General features: G+C 37.6%; 1 protein-coding gene across 1 annotated transcript; it reads left to right on the plus strand.

The window, feature by feature from the left end:
- The first annotated feature begins 3444 nt into the window (after nucleotides 1–3444).
- On the plus strand, nucleotides 3445–6681 carry LOC145104017 (delta(24)-sterol reductase-like). The gene is made up of 3 exons (XM_079041304.1): nucleotides 3445–3628; nucleotides 4749–6012; nucleotides 6120–6681. Exons 2-3 carry the CDS (start codon nucleotides 4765–4767, stop codon nucleotides 6561–6563), a joined length of 1692 nt encoding a protein of 563 aa, XP_078897430.1. The 5' UTR covers nucleotides 3445–3628; nucleotides 4749–4764; the 3' UTR covers nucleotides 6564–6681.
- Nucleotides 6682–15693: the final 9012 nt, after the last annotated feature.

The raw sequence follows: 15693 nt of genomic DNA on the forward strand, positions 1-15693 counted from the left end.
ATTAGAGTAAAAATATTCCCAAAATATCATAGTAAAATCATAAACAATCATTGCAGAATAATCTTCAAAGGATGCAGTGCGATTAAGTCGGACCCTTCTTTTTGAAACTAGAAGTACCTAAAAACATTTTTAAACATAACCGCAAACACAAAGCTTAGTGAATTCCCCCAAGTACCACATACAACACACATATATTAATATAACAACACGTGGTCGTGTCGGGTCCGTATCAACCCCCGGGTCCGTATCAACCCCGAGTTCATAATGACTCCATGTAACAACATGTAGCTGTGTCGGGTCTGTATCAACCCCCAGGTCCGTATCAACCCCAAGTCCATAATGAATCCGAGCCCATATTGGATCTATGCATATAACATACAATCATAATAGTATTAGTCACAAAGACAACATGCACATACAAGCATATTAGTAAGTGTCACAAAGACCACTACTATCCTACAACATAATTCAGCTGACCGACATTGGCGCCCAGGGGCGGATCTTTATTAGGGCGAGGGGGGGTTGTGCCCCCCCCCCCTCTGATTTTTTGGTTAGAAGTAACCCCTATACTTTAATTTTATACATATTCGGTCCAAAAATATAAAATTTTGGCTATGGCCCCCCTGCTCACCGATTTTTATACATGTTATATTTCCGCCTCCCCACCCCAAATCAAATGTTGAAGCTCCGCCTATGTTGGCGCCTTCGACCCACGAGTACAGTGAGGAGACTCACCTCACAGTCTGAAAGAATACCCGCACCGATCACTGCTCCAAAAGCTATCTCTACAGGTTACCTATACAATTGACAGGGACCCTAATCTCAAACTACTATTCAAATTACCCAAAATGCCCTTAGGTCAAACTTAGTCAAAAAGTCAACGGAAGTCAACAAAAGTCAAAGTCCAAGGTTGTTGAGTACGCCCAACGTACTCAATGTACGCCCAACGTATGTGGCATGTTTTTACTCTTTCATTAAGCACTTTATCCATTAAGGTCTTTTATCCAGAGCTCAGATCCAGACTCAAAACATCGACTTAAGTCATAAAGTTTTCACCTTTATGACTTTCCATGGATAGAAAATGTCCAAAAGCTAAAACCCCTAACCTATTAATCCATTAAGACATCATAACTCTTCCATGAAAGGGATAGAAGGACCAAGATTTCATTTTTATGATTCCTAATAGCTCCATAATGGATAAAGTTTCCAACGGTCTAAACAACCGAGATCTAGCCTTTAAGTCACAAAGGGACAAAAAGTGCATCTTTCTCAACTTAATCCATTAATTCCAGGTCTCCAACCTTCAAATCTGAATCAAAATGATGTTTAGATGGATAAAGTTTCCAACTTTATCCATAACAAGGTCACAAAGATGAATCAAAATGATGTTTAGATGGATAACAGGGTCACAAACTTTCTAGATCTAAACTTTATGCACTAAAGTGGCCAAAAGTTCACAACACCCAAAACTAGCTACATCTAATAAATGCATCATCAAGATTCAAGCTTTATACCTCTAGAATAAAGATCAAGGTGAACAAGACCTGGATCTACGAGCTCCAAAGCAACTAGCACTTCTCCAATGAGCTCATTCTTCTCCAAGATGCACAAAGAACACTTCAAAGCAATAAAAAACTCAAGGATCTCACAAATGGGGCTAGGGTTTCAAAATTAGGGTTAGAGAGGATGGAGGCTGAAGGTAATAATGGTTTGAAATGAGTTAAGGTCTTTAAATAGGGTCCAAGACCCAAATATTAGGGTTTGCATCAAGCTCGCGTACGCCCAACGTACTCCTGGTATGCCTAGCGTACCAGGTTGAATCCCGCGATCAACCATGCCTAGTATGCCCATCGTACTCCCTGTACGCCCAACGTACTAGGCTAAACCCAAAACCTTCCTAACTTCTAACGGCCGTAACTTCTTCGTTCTAACTCCGATTTTGACGATCTTTATATCCACGGAAAGGTATTGAAGAGTTCTACAATTCTATCTTGATACTTAACACTAACAACATCTCGAACTAAAATCCTTAATTTATGCAAGAAACCCGAAACATAACCTTTCCCACTTTTCCCCTCAGCTTCCATCGAACAACCCAATGTTTAAATCACTTGTCCAACATCATACACCTCCAATAGAATCTAAACTTCATCCCATTGAAGCCCAAGGCCTCCATTTTGATCCATTTATTGTCCACAATCCTGACATAAGAACTTCTTGAAACATGATGTTACATGATCGAAATCCCACTCTATGAAAGATGAATAATTGACGAGAGATTTTTTTTGAAGCAAACTGTATTTTTAGGAAGGCAGTGGTCAGTTTGAGCATCAAATACAAAGTCAGCGGTGGTCTTCCCCATTTCATCACACCCGACAAACATTATCATCCCTACGATGGATATACATCTGACGACCACCGAAAGAAATCGATTTATAAAGTTCCATTGCCGTCAAAAACATCCTGACGCCGTCGATCAATCTTCACCAAGTACACTCCGACCTCCGTTGATCAATCTTCACCGTTGTTGCAATTTAATCTATAATTCGTAGTATGAAAAATGAGTTTAGAATTACTCATAATATGATATTTTATTTGTTTGCAATCAAAATGATGGATTCTTTTAAAGGTAGAAGAGTTGAGGAACAAAGGATTACCACGCCAAATCCATTATCTCCTTCCTTTCCACAATCATCTCCGTCTCCCCATCCTCCTTACTCCGCTACATCTCCCTCTACCCTAAACTCCTCTCTCTCTCACACACACACACACACACACACACACTCTCTCTCTCCCCTCTATCATCTACACATCATATTCCTCATCTAGGAAACCACTTCCGAAGTCACCACCTCCCGATGAGTCATCAACCGCTACTCAAGGCTCCTCACCTCTGATGTCTGTCTCCGCCCCACCCTCTACTTCCTCCGCCCTCCAGGTCATCATCGATATTTCATAGATTAACAAACACATCCACCTCCCACAAATCGAATACTTCCAAGAAAACATTAGAATCTCCTATTCCAACACGATGAAATTGTTGCTGAAGAACAACGCCAAAGGTGGAAGAAAGATTCGTTTGTTCCTGTGTCGTATTAGAGTCTTGTGTCCTTTATAAATTAAAATAAAGGTCTATTTATTGAGGGTATATTTGTTCGTCCGCTATTTTTTAAGTGGATGGATAAAAATCTTTGCCTTTATTTAATTACAATAGATTAAAATATTTTATTTCTTGATGCCATGTTAAAAGTGTTGTTTAAGAATAAGACAAAGTGACAAAGTACCGAACAAAACATTCCTTATGTGACCAAAATGTTTATTAGTAATATGTTGGAGGAATAAACCTATAAAATTTTCTATTCTAAAAAATATATTACAATATGGTCACTGACATGATGCAACTATTAGAGGAATATAGTGAAACAACCCTTTTTTCCTTCTTCCCTTTTTCCTCACCCTTTTCCTATTGCTATAAATACAAGCGTTCGTGTTCAATGAACCACGCCGCCTGCTTCACTCTCTGCTTCGATAGTGAAAGCTATTCCCCCTTTTCCTCACGAATCCTATCCACAGGAGGTTCGACCCTTTAAGGCTCCGATCTTGTCTGCATTTGCCTTTTATTCTTCTGGTAAGCTTTTCTCTCTCTGATTTGTTATTCAATTGTCTATATGGGGTGGCTTAAGCTTTACACTTGAAGATTCCACACATGCACACTCAAAAAGTTGAAGATCTTTAGATCTATCGATATCAATTACGTGTTTCTTCGATTAATGGGTTTATCTGGTTTGACTAGTTCCTTTAATCTCAGAATTTTGTTTATTGTTTATTCTATCTTGATTGATTACTTTCGAAGTAAGGTTTATTGTTTATGCATGCTGTTTGACTATTTTCGAGGTAGGGTTTATCGTTTTCTGCAAACGGAGTTTCTTAAGGGTTTTAGAACTATATGCTTAAACAGTTTGATTTTGGGTATTTTCTTGCAAGGATTTGCAGATCTATGCTGCATGCATCGGCATTTTGTAGCGAATTTGTTCGTTTGAGCACAATGCTTATAATTAGGGTTTTTGGATTCATATGTTCTTTCTATGGATCTGTAGATCTATGTGCAAGGGTGGATGCTTAATATTAATCTACATCAAAATTACAGACAGTTTTCCTTGAATAATTACATTAATCATGAACTAATAATATTTACAAGTAAGAACTATAATCCTTTTACCTGTATCTTGACTAGTGTTCTTATTCCATTTTTTTAACAGACACCCGTTGCAATTAAGGGTTTTTAGTATATAATATCTCTTTATCACCATTAAACTAAAGTATCTTTCAATAATATATTGTAGGTACAAAGGATATAATGATAATGTCAAGTACTTTCTGTCATTATTAAACAAAATTTGTTGTGGTCCACTTTTGACATTATTGTAATGTATGTGGATCATATTTATATCTTCATCGTGTTTTAGACGTCTGGCAGTGTTGTTTCTATTATCATGGGGTCCCCATGAAAATGTAATAATTGTGGTAGGCTACAAATTTGAACCAAAAAATTGCTGTAAACCAGTAAAACCAATCAGATAACATAAATAAGTGAACCCCAGAGAGTTCTGGGTCATTTTCATTTATTTGTAATGAATGATAATTGCAACATACTTTACTCTTTTTACCATTATAGGCAATCAGATAAAAAGTATGTTGCTATTCTCTACGACATGTTTCTGATCTTTTTTATTTCTCCTATGTGACAGATCTCCATATCCAAAAATGGCAGATCTTGAAGCCCCATTGGTACGCCCAAAACGAAAGAAAAATTGGGTGGACTATTTTGTCCAATTCAGATGGATTATTGTCATCTTTGTTGTTCTCCCAATCTCCTTCACTTTATACTTTCTCACTTATGTTGGAGACGTAAGATCCGAATGGAAATCATACAAACAACGCCAAAAAGAACACGAAGAAAATGTCAAAAAAGTCGTGAAACGTCTCGCAGAAAGAAACCCATCGAAAGACGGGCTCGTATGCACGGCCCGAAAGCCCTGGATCGCGGTCGGAATGAGAAACGTTGACTACAAGCGGGCCCGCCATTTCGAAGTTGACCTCTCGGCCTTCCGGAACATTCTAGAAATAGACCAAGAAAGAATGATCGCAAAATGTGAACCCTTGGTCAACATGGGTCAAATCACGCGGGCCACGGTCCCATTAAACCTTGCGCTCGCGGTTGTTGCTGAGCTGGACGATTTGACAGTTGGCGGGCTTATCAACGGGTATGGAATCGAAGGGAGTTCGCATTTATATGGGCTTTTTTCCGATACTGTAGTGGCATATGAAATTGTTCTTTCGGGTGGACGTGTTGTTAGAGCTACACGAGAGAATGAGTATTCCGACCTTTTCTATGCCATTCCGTGGTCCCAAGGAACACTCGGATTACTCGTTTCCGCCGAAATCAAACTGATTCCGATCAAGGAATACATGAAGCTAACGTACAAACCCGTGAGAGGAAACATTCGTGATCTCGGACAAGCTTATATCAACTCTTTCGCACCACCTTTCGGGATAGATAATGACGAAAGTACCCCTGATTTTGTTGAGACGATGATTTACAATGCGAATGAAGGTGTTTGTATGACGGGAAAGTACGCGTCGAAAGAAGAGGCGAAGATGAAAGGGAATAAGATTAATAGTGTCGGGTGGTGGTTTAAGCCGTGGTTTTATCAGCATGCTCAAACGGCTTTGACAAAAGGGGAATTTGTTGAGTATATTCCGACGCGTGAGTATTATCATAGACATACACGGTGTTTGTATTGGGAAGGGAAGCTTATTCTTCCGTTTGGTGATCAATGGTGGTTTAGGTATTTGCTTGGGTGGATGATGCCACCAAAGGTTTCTTTACTTAAAGCTACACAAGGTGAAGCTATTCGAAACTATTATCATGAAATGCATGTCATTCAAGATATGCTTGTTCCTCTTTACAAAGTTCCCGATGCTTTAGAATGGGTCGATCGTGAAATGGAGGTATAATATGTTTTTATATTTATTCCATTGACATCTGTCTCAGTCCTATCAGTCCCAGTCCAATCCATGTCAAAGACAGTATAACCTGTTATTATTTTTTTTTATAGGTGTATCCACTTTGGCTATGCCCGCACCGGTTGTTCAACCTTCCATTGAAAACAATGGTGTACCCGGAGCCAGGATTTGATGAAGAGATGAGACAAGGGGACACGGTGTATGCACAAATGTACACGGATGTCGGTGTGTATTATGCACCGGGACCTGTGTTGAGGGGGGAGGTGTTTGATGGAGGGGATGCGGTTCGTAGAATGGAAAATTGGTTGATTGAGAACCATGGGTTTCAGCCACAATACGCTGTGTCTGAGCTGAATGAGAAGAATTTCTGGAGGATGTTTGAAGCGGGGCTTTATGAACAGTGTAGGAATAAGTATGGAGCTGTGGGGACGTTTATGAGTGTTTATTATAAGTGTAAGAAAGGGAGGAAGACGGAGAAGGAGGTTCAGGAAGCTGAGAAAGCTCAAGTTGAAGTTCCTTATGCTGAAGAGGATTGATTAGTTTGGTAGTTTAGATATATGGATTTAGTGTCACGGTTGATTGGATTTCTTGTTAATTATTATTGTTTGTTTGCAGACTAAGAACATGAACATCATTTGATTTGGACCTTCATTATCATTGGTTTTCGTGTTTGTTTTTGGGAAATTGGTCACGTCATAACTCATAATCACAGTCCCTTTGGATAGCCTGGAAAGAAAGGATTGGTGTTAAAAACAAAAGATCAGGCAACCTTGAAAGTTGAAACTAATGAATTTTGTTTTTCTTGAAATAAATGAGAATCTATTTTAAAAGTACCTCGATAAAAGGTATAATTACCTCACAGGATTACAATTCGTCGCCAAATGGCAAAGACGATTAATCTTTACTTGGAACTCTCTCTGTTTAATCTTGATGTTTTTTCCAGCTTAATTTTTCAATCTCGAATTACAAGGAGCATGCAGCATAAAGTGGACCATTGTGGTATATTCACATTGTAAAGCTTTATACATGGATTTCATTAGGGAATTGAATTGCAGGAAGGTCAGGTAGTCCTTAGGCCGTTGAGCGAAACTCTTGTAATAAGATAGAAGGGGCTTTTCTTGTTTAGTAAAGTCTCGCTTTTTTATAGGAGTAGGTGCGGCAGGGCACTCTTCATTCGAAACTAATGAATGTCAGGTCGGGGCTTTCTGCCTGCACTTTTTTTTTTTGGAGGGTGTTTGGGATTGCTTTTTTAGCTTTAAAGTTTTTTTTTTTTTCATAAAATAACTTAAACAATTGTAAAATGTCTTTTTCTAAAAAGTAATGGTTTAAAATGTGTTTGGATGAACAAAATACAAAAGTTGCTTTGAAAAGGTTAAAAAGTCACAAAAGTTATGTTTTCGTGACTTTCAGAATCCAACTTTTTTCTATCGTCCAAAAGTTGTTTTAAAAACAATTTTTCAGTTTTCCAAATATCTTTTGAATTTTTTTGACTTTTTAGAAAAATGAAAAGTCCAAAAGTCGTTTTTAAAGTAATCCTAAACACCATCTAATCTAATATTCTTTTACAAGAATAGTTTCACAACCTATTCTCCTATTACAACATCTTCAATTGTGTTAGACAAACCTGACTATAAAATGTAACTATAAATTTGAAAATAACATATTTAAGAAGTTGATATCGATACCGGAACATGAGGCACTTTTTAGGAGCACATGTTTTGGCACGTGGTTGGATGTATGGGAACCCACTTCTTCATATTGTTCTGATTTATGAGATTGTTCGGATCCACCATCACCCGACCATCAAATTTTCATTAGGATAGAGGTTACGATCTTTGTTTTAGGGAGTTGTTTCTTATTGTTGGATTTAGATTGATCATTTACACACATTTCAAGAAGAGGGTATTTCACACGATCAATGTACATCTTGTAAACGTTTTAGATTTAATCATTTTTGAAGTCTCGGTCTTTTGCGAAGCTATCTCACAATGATGTGCTTCATGTTTGCCCCTTTTATATATATCATAGGTTGGGATCTATCTTAGTCTTCAAGCCGCATGAGAGGATTTCCTTACCCTTGTAGTGGACTTGAACAGGTAAAACATGTATCCTTAGAGATTGATGCATGCTTATGGATGTGGGATGAGGCCCCAACCATTCCTAAACTTATTCTCATGTTGCTCAGGGTCGCACCTAATGGACTGCTCGGGCCGTGCAAATTCTAAACATGTTACTTATTCTCATGCTTGTTGGACATCATCTTAGTCATTCTAAATGTCTAATACTACTTACTTAGGCCTAGAAATGACTTGTTAATGGTAATCTATGTATCTATCAATAGTTATAAAGGCATTTTTCTTTCAACGACATTCATTTGAAAATCCAATTACTTTTTAAATTGCGTATAATAATGATTGGTAATTGTGATATTTAACTGCTACAACTCAAGGGTTTATAACCTATGATACTTTATGATGTATTTTCCATTAATTACTACTACAAATTAAGTGTGACACCTGGTATGAACTTATGCTTTGAGTATTAAGTAAAAGAGTTGGATTTGGTCATTTAGCCCAGTCCACGATGTAGTGATCGACCAGGGCCGGCTCAACAAATTTGGGGGCTCTAAGCGAACCAAAAATTTGGGGCCCTTTGAATAAAAAATTGATAACGGAACAAATAAGAAACTGAAATCTAAAAAGTTTATAAGCTATTTTTTGGTTTGTCAAAAAATAGACAACTAATTTAATATTTAATTTATAAAAGCAAAAATATCTTAAAAAATAAGATATATAAAACGAAAAACACAATTTAAGTCTCTTTCCTCTCTCCTAATCTTGTCAATTATTTTTAGGTTATATTTGTTAGGGTTTGTTAATTGTAATTAATAATTATTAACTATTAACGTTTGTATAAATTAATAATTGTTTTGAATCTGTCATGCATGCACCATTAAAATCTAGAAAATTTGTTTGTGTCTAATTTCCACAGTCCATGTTGAATGTATAAGCAAGACTAAGGGTAGTTTCGTCAATGATCTTTAAAGATAGTTATTTATGACAGTTTTTTGGTGGTTAATCATCACCCACCATTGTGTTGGTTCAAAAGTTGTCATGTACTATATATTGTTGGCTACAAACTACAAAGTTATCAATATGAGGTCGGTTGGAAAGATACAATATATCCAAGTTTTGTTAATTCAAGGTAAATCTACCTGAGAAAATACAGATGGAACATGGAACTTGGAAGAAATAGTTTATTACCGTTTATGGAGTTTGGGGAATGCATGCTTCAATGGAGACGGAAGAAACCTGAAACCATATGCAGTGGAGAAGGAAGAAACTGTAAGTGTATGCAGTTGTGCGGCACAACTTGTGCTGTGAATCAGAACTCAGAAGTCAGAAGTCAGAAGAAGAAGATTGAGCAGATCAGCAGAGCAGGCGATGAGGGATTGAGGGCGCAAACACAGAAATCATATGCAGTGGAACTATGGAAGAAGAAACATCGTTTTTTTTAGCCGTTTAGAGCCTTAGCCGATTAGGGATATAATATATGGACTCCTTGGTTTGTGGGGCCCTCTTGATGTGGGGGCCCTAAGCCCTAACTTTGATTTACTATGCATTAAGCCGGCCCTGTGATCGACTTACCATGGCATGGTGAATGCCTTGTCACCACGGTGTGATGTCTATTATGACCACAGTGTGGCACCGTCATGGGATTAAAACCCTAGGACTCGGATCTTGAGCCCTATTTAAGGAATGATGGGGCTAGGGTTTCCTTTAACCTCAACCTCCATCCCTCCAAAAAGCGTCCTTCAAAACCCTAGCCTACCTTTTCTCCTCTAAGCCTTTTTGTGTGTTTGGTAGCATTCTTGAAGGAATAGTATCATCCTTTGGAGCTTGAGAGTGATTCTTGAAGAAGTCCAACACCTTGTGCATCTCCTGTACCATTGTGAGTATTCAAGTTTCTATCTTGATGGTTTAACTTCATGAATCTAGTATATTTTAGGCTTTTTGATCCCCTTTTATGGTTTTAATGGATATGGTGAAAAGAACTTCAGATAAAGCTTGCAACTTTGTCAATCTTATGAGTCCCTAGAGTGTTTTGTCTTTTGGATCTAAAGTCTAACTGTGTTATAGTGCTATGCATTGAATCAAGGGCACATTTTGCCCTTTTTGACCTAAAATGGAGTAGAACTTGCATGAAGTATGTAAGCTCATAAAGTTATGTTTTTATGGATCATCTTAGTGTGATTTAGCCTTTTGGAAAGTTTAAGGGTTGGTCTTAATGGATTAAGGGCTTATTGGAAAGTTGTACATTCTAGACGGACCATGGCGTGGCCAGGGGCTGACCACGGAATGGTGAGCTTTTGAATGAAGACTGACATGTACCTTACCACAACGTAGCAGGCGTGAGGCTCGCGACTAATCTATCTAGAGCACTGTGTGGCAAGGGTTTTTCCACGACGTGGTGGTATATTGAGTTGACTATTAACCGTTGACTTTTGACTAAGTTTGAAATTGGGTCAAAATCTTGGGTTTTTAGGTTATAAGCTGAGATTGGACATTTTGCAATATGATTAGGTGACTGTTATACCAATCGGTGATTTGTTGAGCTAGAGAGATTTATGCTTTCGTCTGTGAGGTGAGTTTTCTCACTGTGTTATGTATGTCATGGTGGTTGTGTTATGATGGTATGATGTGAACACATTCGGTTGACAAATACCATTGAGTCGATGCGGAATCGGAGTCGATATGGACTCGAGGTTGATACGGACCCGGGGTTGTTATGGACCCGTTACTGTTATGAATGTTGTATGTGTTGTATGTGATACTTTGTAGAACTCACTAAGCTTTGACTTATAATTGTGAATTTAAATGTTTCAGGTACTACCGATGATTGGGAAAATGTGAAGACATGATTGTACATATTATCCAGTAGACTCTAGGATTTGAGAGACGATATGATTTGATACTCCAATTTTGATTCCACTTTGTGAAATTGCTACTTTATGATGTTTAACTTTTATGAAAATGGATTTGAGTTCCATTTAGTGGTATTTATGAGACCTAATTGATTAATATTTTCTTTATATAAAAACATTATTTCCCTTATTGGTTACTCATATTTATTTCTATTATCTTTTTGTTTTTATTATCTACAACACATAAAATGGAAGAGAATGTACACGGGGAAATTTACGAAGAGAAAGATGATTAAAAATGACTTAGAATATTGTATATGTAAGTGTGTATGGTTATTTACATGTAACCTACTACCACCAATCTCCATATAATAATGTTATCTTTTGTTTTATTCTTTTCATTTTTTTTCTTCTAATTTATTTAAACTTCAAAGAAAAAGGATATGATTGTATGAGAGTGTGATTTTCTTATTTTATTATGAAAAGTTTTATGTCATTATATGTAACGACCCAATTTTTCAAAAGCAATTTTTTTTTCATTTTTGATTAGTTAAAAACACATTTCCATAAGCCACGAAATCCAAATACAATTGTTTCCAAAATTCACGCCAATTACAATTTTATTTCAAAATGTCAGAGTGTCCCATAAAAACGCCCGAGTGAGAGTGCACGCCGCGCCATCAAGCCTTGCCCTTACCCTTGCCCTTGGGCTCAGATGTACCTGAAACAAATCCACAAACTGTAAGCTAATGCTTAGTGAGTCCCCCAGAGCATACCCCACACACAATCCACATAACACATATCAAATTAACTATAAAAGCTATCTCTACCACATAAGCCATGCATACAAACATATAAGGATGACATGGGCTCCCCCCAAGGTCTTACTCCAGGATGCCATGGGCTCCCCCACATGGTCTTACACCTAAGTGTCATGGGCTCGCCTATGGTCTTTAGTTGAAAAGCCATGGGCTCCCCCACATTGTCTTACATCCAAGTGTCATGGGCTCCTCCCATGGTCTTTACTTGAAAAGTCATGGGCTACCCCACATGGTCTTACATCCAAGTGTCATGGACCCCCCCCCCAATGGTCTTCCCTGCAAGTATCACACATATAGCTAGCATAATACCAAGCATATCTAGCAATCATACCACATATCTCTACACAACAAGTAACATATCTCTACACAACATGTATAACACATATCATAGAATGGGTCGGCCTTGGTGCCTTAGACCTATTGGTATGGTGAAAAGACTCACCTCTCACAAGTGCTGAACTGACAAGCTAGAATCAGAAATGTCCCACGTGCTGCTCCAAATCAACTGCCTATAATCACCATGCGATTAACTTGTCATAATCCCATACTTGCCCCTAAAGTCAACCCTGGTTAAAGTCAAGGTCACCGGTCAAGGTCAACAGTCCATGTTGACCTCAACTCGTCGAGTGCATTCAGCAACTCGTTGAGTTTTCTGAGTAATTCATCCACTTGCCGAGTTACCTGTGTAACTCTCCGAGTCCATCCATGCTCAAAACCGAAAACTCATGACAACAAAAAACATTCGGGAGGCTCGAAAACGGGTAAACCCTACTTGACTTGCCGAGTCGGCTAAGGGGCTCGATGAGTTCCTTCAGCCCTCTTCAAGTTCAGCCCTTTTTAGTGGGATATAAAGTCCCAAACTCCAGATCCAAGCGCTTCTAGTGCAGATATCACGTAAAGTTGCAAACTTTACATGCATGCAAAGTCCTACAAGGCTATTACTTCAAAACTAGGCTTCTAACAAGGTTTTTGTGCATGGAAAATGACTAAACTGCATAAAGGAAGCAACTTTATGTCATTTGGGAACTAAATAGGTCCAGATCTTGGACCATATCCTTATGATAAGTCCAGATCTAAGTTTAACTCCATTTTGCACCAAGAATGGTCATTTACTTCCAAGAAAAGAGATCTAAGCAACTAGAGATCAAGCTCACGACTTTATACCTTATGATGCTGTCCAATATGATGTAGATGCTGGATCTACTGTTCCTCTCCTATCTCCTTCTTCTTCAAGCTTTAAAGTTCTTCACAATCACTCCAAAATTGCTCACAAATGCTCTTTCTTTCACTCAAGAGGGTGCAAGGTCGATCTAGGGTTTTCTCTGGCTGATAGAGAGCTAAGGGAGGCCACAAGAGGCAGGATATGTCCTTTAAATAGGGTGCAAACCCTAAAAATTAGGGTTTCTCTTTACAACTCCTACTCGTCGAGTCGGGCCTTCCGACTCGTCGAGTAGGTCTCGATCCCGCGTCCACCAATGATGCTTCTACTCGACGAGTTGAACTCCCAACTCGCCGAGTCCACGCACAAAACCTTAAAACTTAAATGAATAATTAAGTAATACCTGGAACAGGTGTTATATTATATCTTTTTGATTATCCATAAAATTCGATACGATACAATTGGAATGAAAGGAAGAGACGTTTAAGAAGCTATATTGTTACTTTTGAGAGTATATGAATAACTTCATTTGTTTATGCTCATTGTTTAAGTTTTAAAAATTCAAAAGTTTGTACCATATAAACATATGATGTTATCTACTTATTTAAAGGTGTAAAGGAAGACATACAAAGAGAGAACATTTAGTTTTATGTGGGTGATTTGATGTAAAGTATTTGTTACTAGAAATATATTTTTTCGTTTTGATTAGTTGGATGTAGCCGATGAGGTTTTAATTACTTGAACATCATTATGTTTTTATTAAACATTGAACCATATATTAGTAGCAACTTCATCCAAGTAAAAAAAGACTCAAATTTGAAATTTTATATCATGTTGTGCATAAAATTTGAATATGGTTACATATATGTAAAAATAAATCAAAAAGCAAACCATAATTACAATTAATTATTTCACAAAGAAAAACTTAAAATTTGATATGATGTAACTTCAAATCTGAAAGTGAAATTAGCTAAGATTAATGTTCTATTAAAAAAAATGTATATGTTTAGATTATTTTAATCAATTATTATATTTAACTAATAGAAATAAAAATGTTATCCAAAAATCGATTTGAACAAAATATAAAAAATGCAATATTATTAATAAAAATGTATACATGATGATATTAACTCAATCTTTATAATACAGATAATGAAGTTTTTTAGCATAACCTTTAAACATATATTTTATGATAAAATATAATATTTAATTTTCAAAACCAAAATAATTTTCTTTTATTACACTTCTAGTTAAAAAAAAGACTCATAAATAGTCCATGTGGTTTCCCAAAATTTGGGATATAGTCCCTAAGTTTAAAAACCCTCGTAGATGGCCCATGTGGTTTCAAAGTTTTTAACAGATACTCCTGTACCCACATAAAAAGACTTATATACCATTTTTAATATATTTTTGATTTTTTTATTTAAATCTATTTAAAAAAAGGAAATAATAAAAACCCCATATTGTCCCCCTCTCTTTCCATCTTTCTCTTACTCTCATCATCAACATCGTCTTCTTACCGGCCTAAAAACCACAATCGCCCACCATCATTATTCTAATAGCCGGTCCCATTCGAAAACCCCTATTTTGATCATCTTCTTGACAAAATCGAAACCCTATCACCATCAGAAAACCACCATAAATCACCTACCATCGATAAGAGCTCGACCACCCAACACCACCTGTTGCTCCTTTGTTTTAATCATCCGATCATCAATCACCATGAGTAGAAGGGAGACGAGAGAAATAAAGAGACTCGAGATAAAGATTCAGTAGGTATATGTATCTTATCCCTATCGTTTTACCCTTGATTTGTTTTTTTTTTTGGGATAATTCTAGAGCTTGTCCCCATAAATAGAGAGACTCCAGATAGAGATAAACAACTTGAACCCATTTACCATAAGTAATTTGATTTCTCTTTCTTATTTCTATGTAAAATTGATGAACATGTCTCAAGTTGCAGGTATACGATGGTGACAGGGGCCAATTTACTCGTCGAGTAGATGTGAGTTTGGGACGCGGGTGGAAGAGTCTACTCGCCGAGTAGGAAGCCCCGACTTGACGAGTAGACCTGTATGGATGAAACCCTAAATTTGAGGGTTTGCACCCTATTTAAACACATTAAGTGGCCGCCACTCCAGCCTCCATCACCCTCAGACCCCATTCTCGAAACCCTAATCAGTTGTGAGTGTTCTTGAGCTATTTTGGTGCCATTTTTGTGAATTGATGCTTGGAGAAGGAAGGAAAGTCTTGGAGGTTCAGGAAGAAGGCAGTAGATCCAGAGTCTTGGTTGCATTTCCAGCTTGTTTGAGGTAAAAAGCTTCAACCTTGACTTCCCATTTGTTAGATCTTCTTTAGGGCTTTAATCTTGTCATTTTTGGGGCATTTCTAAGTCACATTCGGTTGTAGAGTGTATATTAGAGTGATGACTTCAGATCTTGAACCTTGGAGGGTTCTCATAGCATAAAGGTGCCAACTTTATGGCCATGAGAGCCCCATGCATCTTGTAGACTTCATTTTTGGACCTTTTGAGCTTGAAGACCCATGCATGGACGTAAAGTTCGTGACTTTACGTGTTATATCGACCCTAGGAGGTCAGATCTACACTTTGGATGCAATGAGCTCAACTGAAATCGATTTGGTAGACTTGGACTTTGGGGACTCGACGAGTCGCTCATAGGACTCGACGAGTCGGGTAATGGTTCCCCAACCTTTTCTATTTCTGAGGAATCTGGTTGAGTCTAGAAGAGGACTCAACAAGA

This window comes from Lactuca virosa, chromosome 4 (assembly GCF_052849685.1).
Source record: "Lactuca virosa cultivar CGN04683 chromosome 4, Lactuca_virosa_CGN04683_v6, whole genome shotgun sequence".
Lineage (NCBI taxonomy): Eukaryota > Viridiplantae > Streptophyta > Magnoliopsida > Asterales > Asteraceae > Lactuca > Lactuca virosa.

Excerpts from the sequence above, each read along its gene's own strand:
- LOC145104017 (XM_079041304.1), top strand. The coding sequence starts at position 4,765 with ATGGCAGATCTTGAAGCCCCATTGGTACGCCCAAAACGAAAGAAAAAT. Across the intron at positions 6,013-6,119 it reads GGGTCGATCGTGAAATGGAG|GTGTATCCACTTTGGCTATG; the intron begins GTATAATATGTT and ends TTTTTTTTATAG.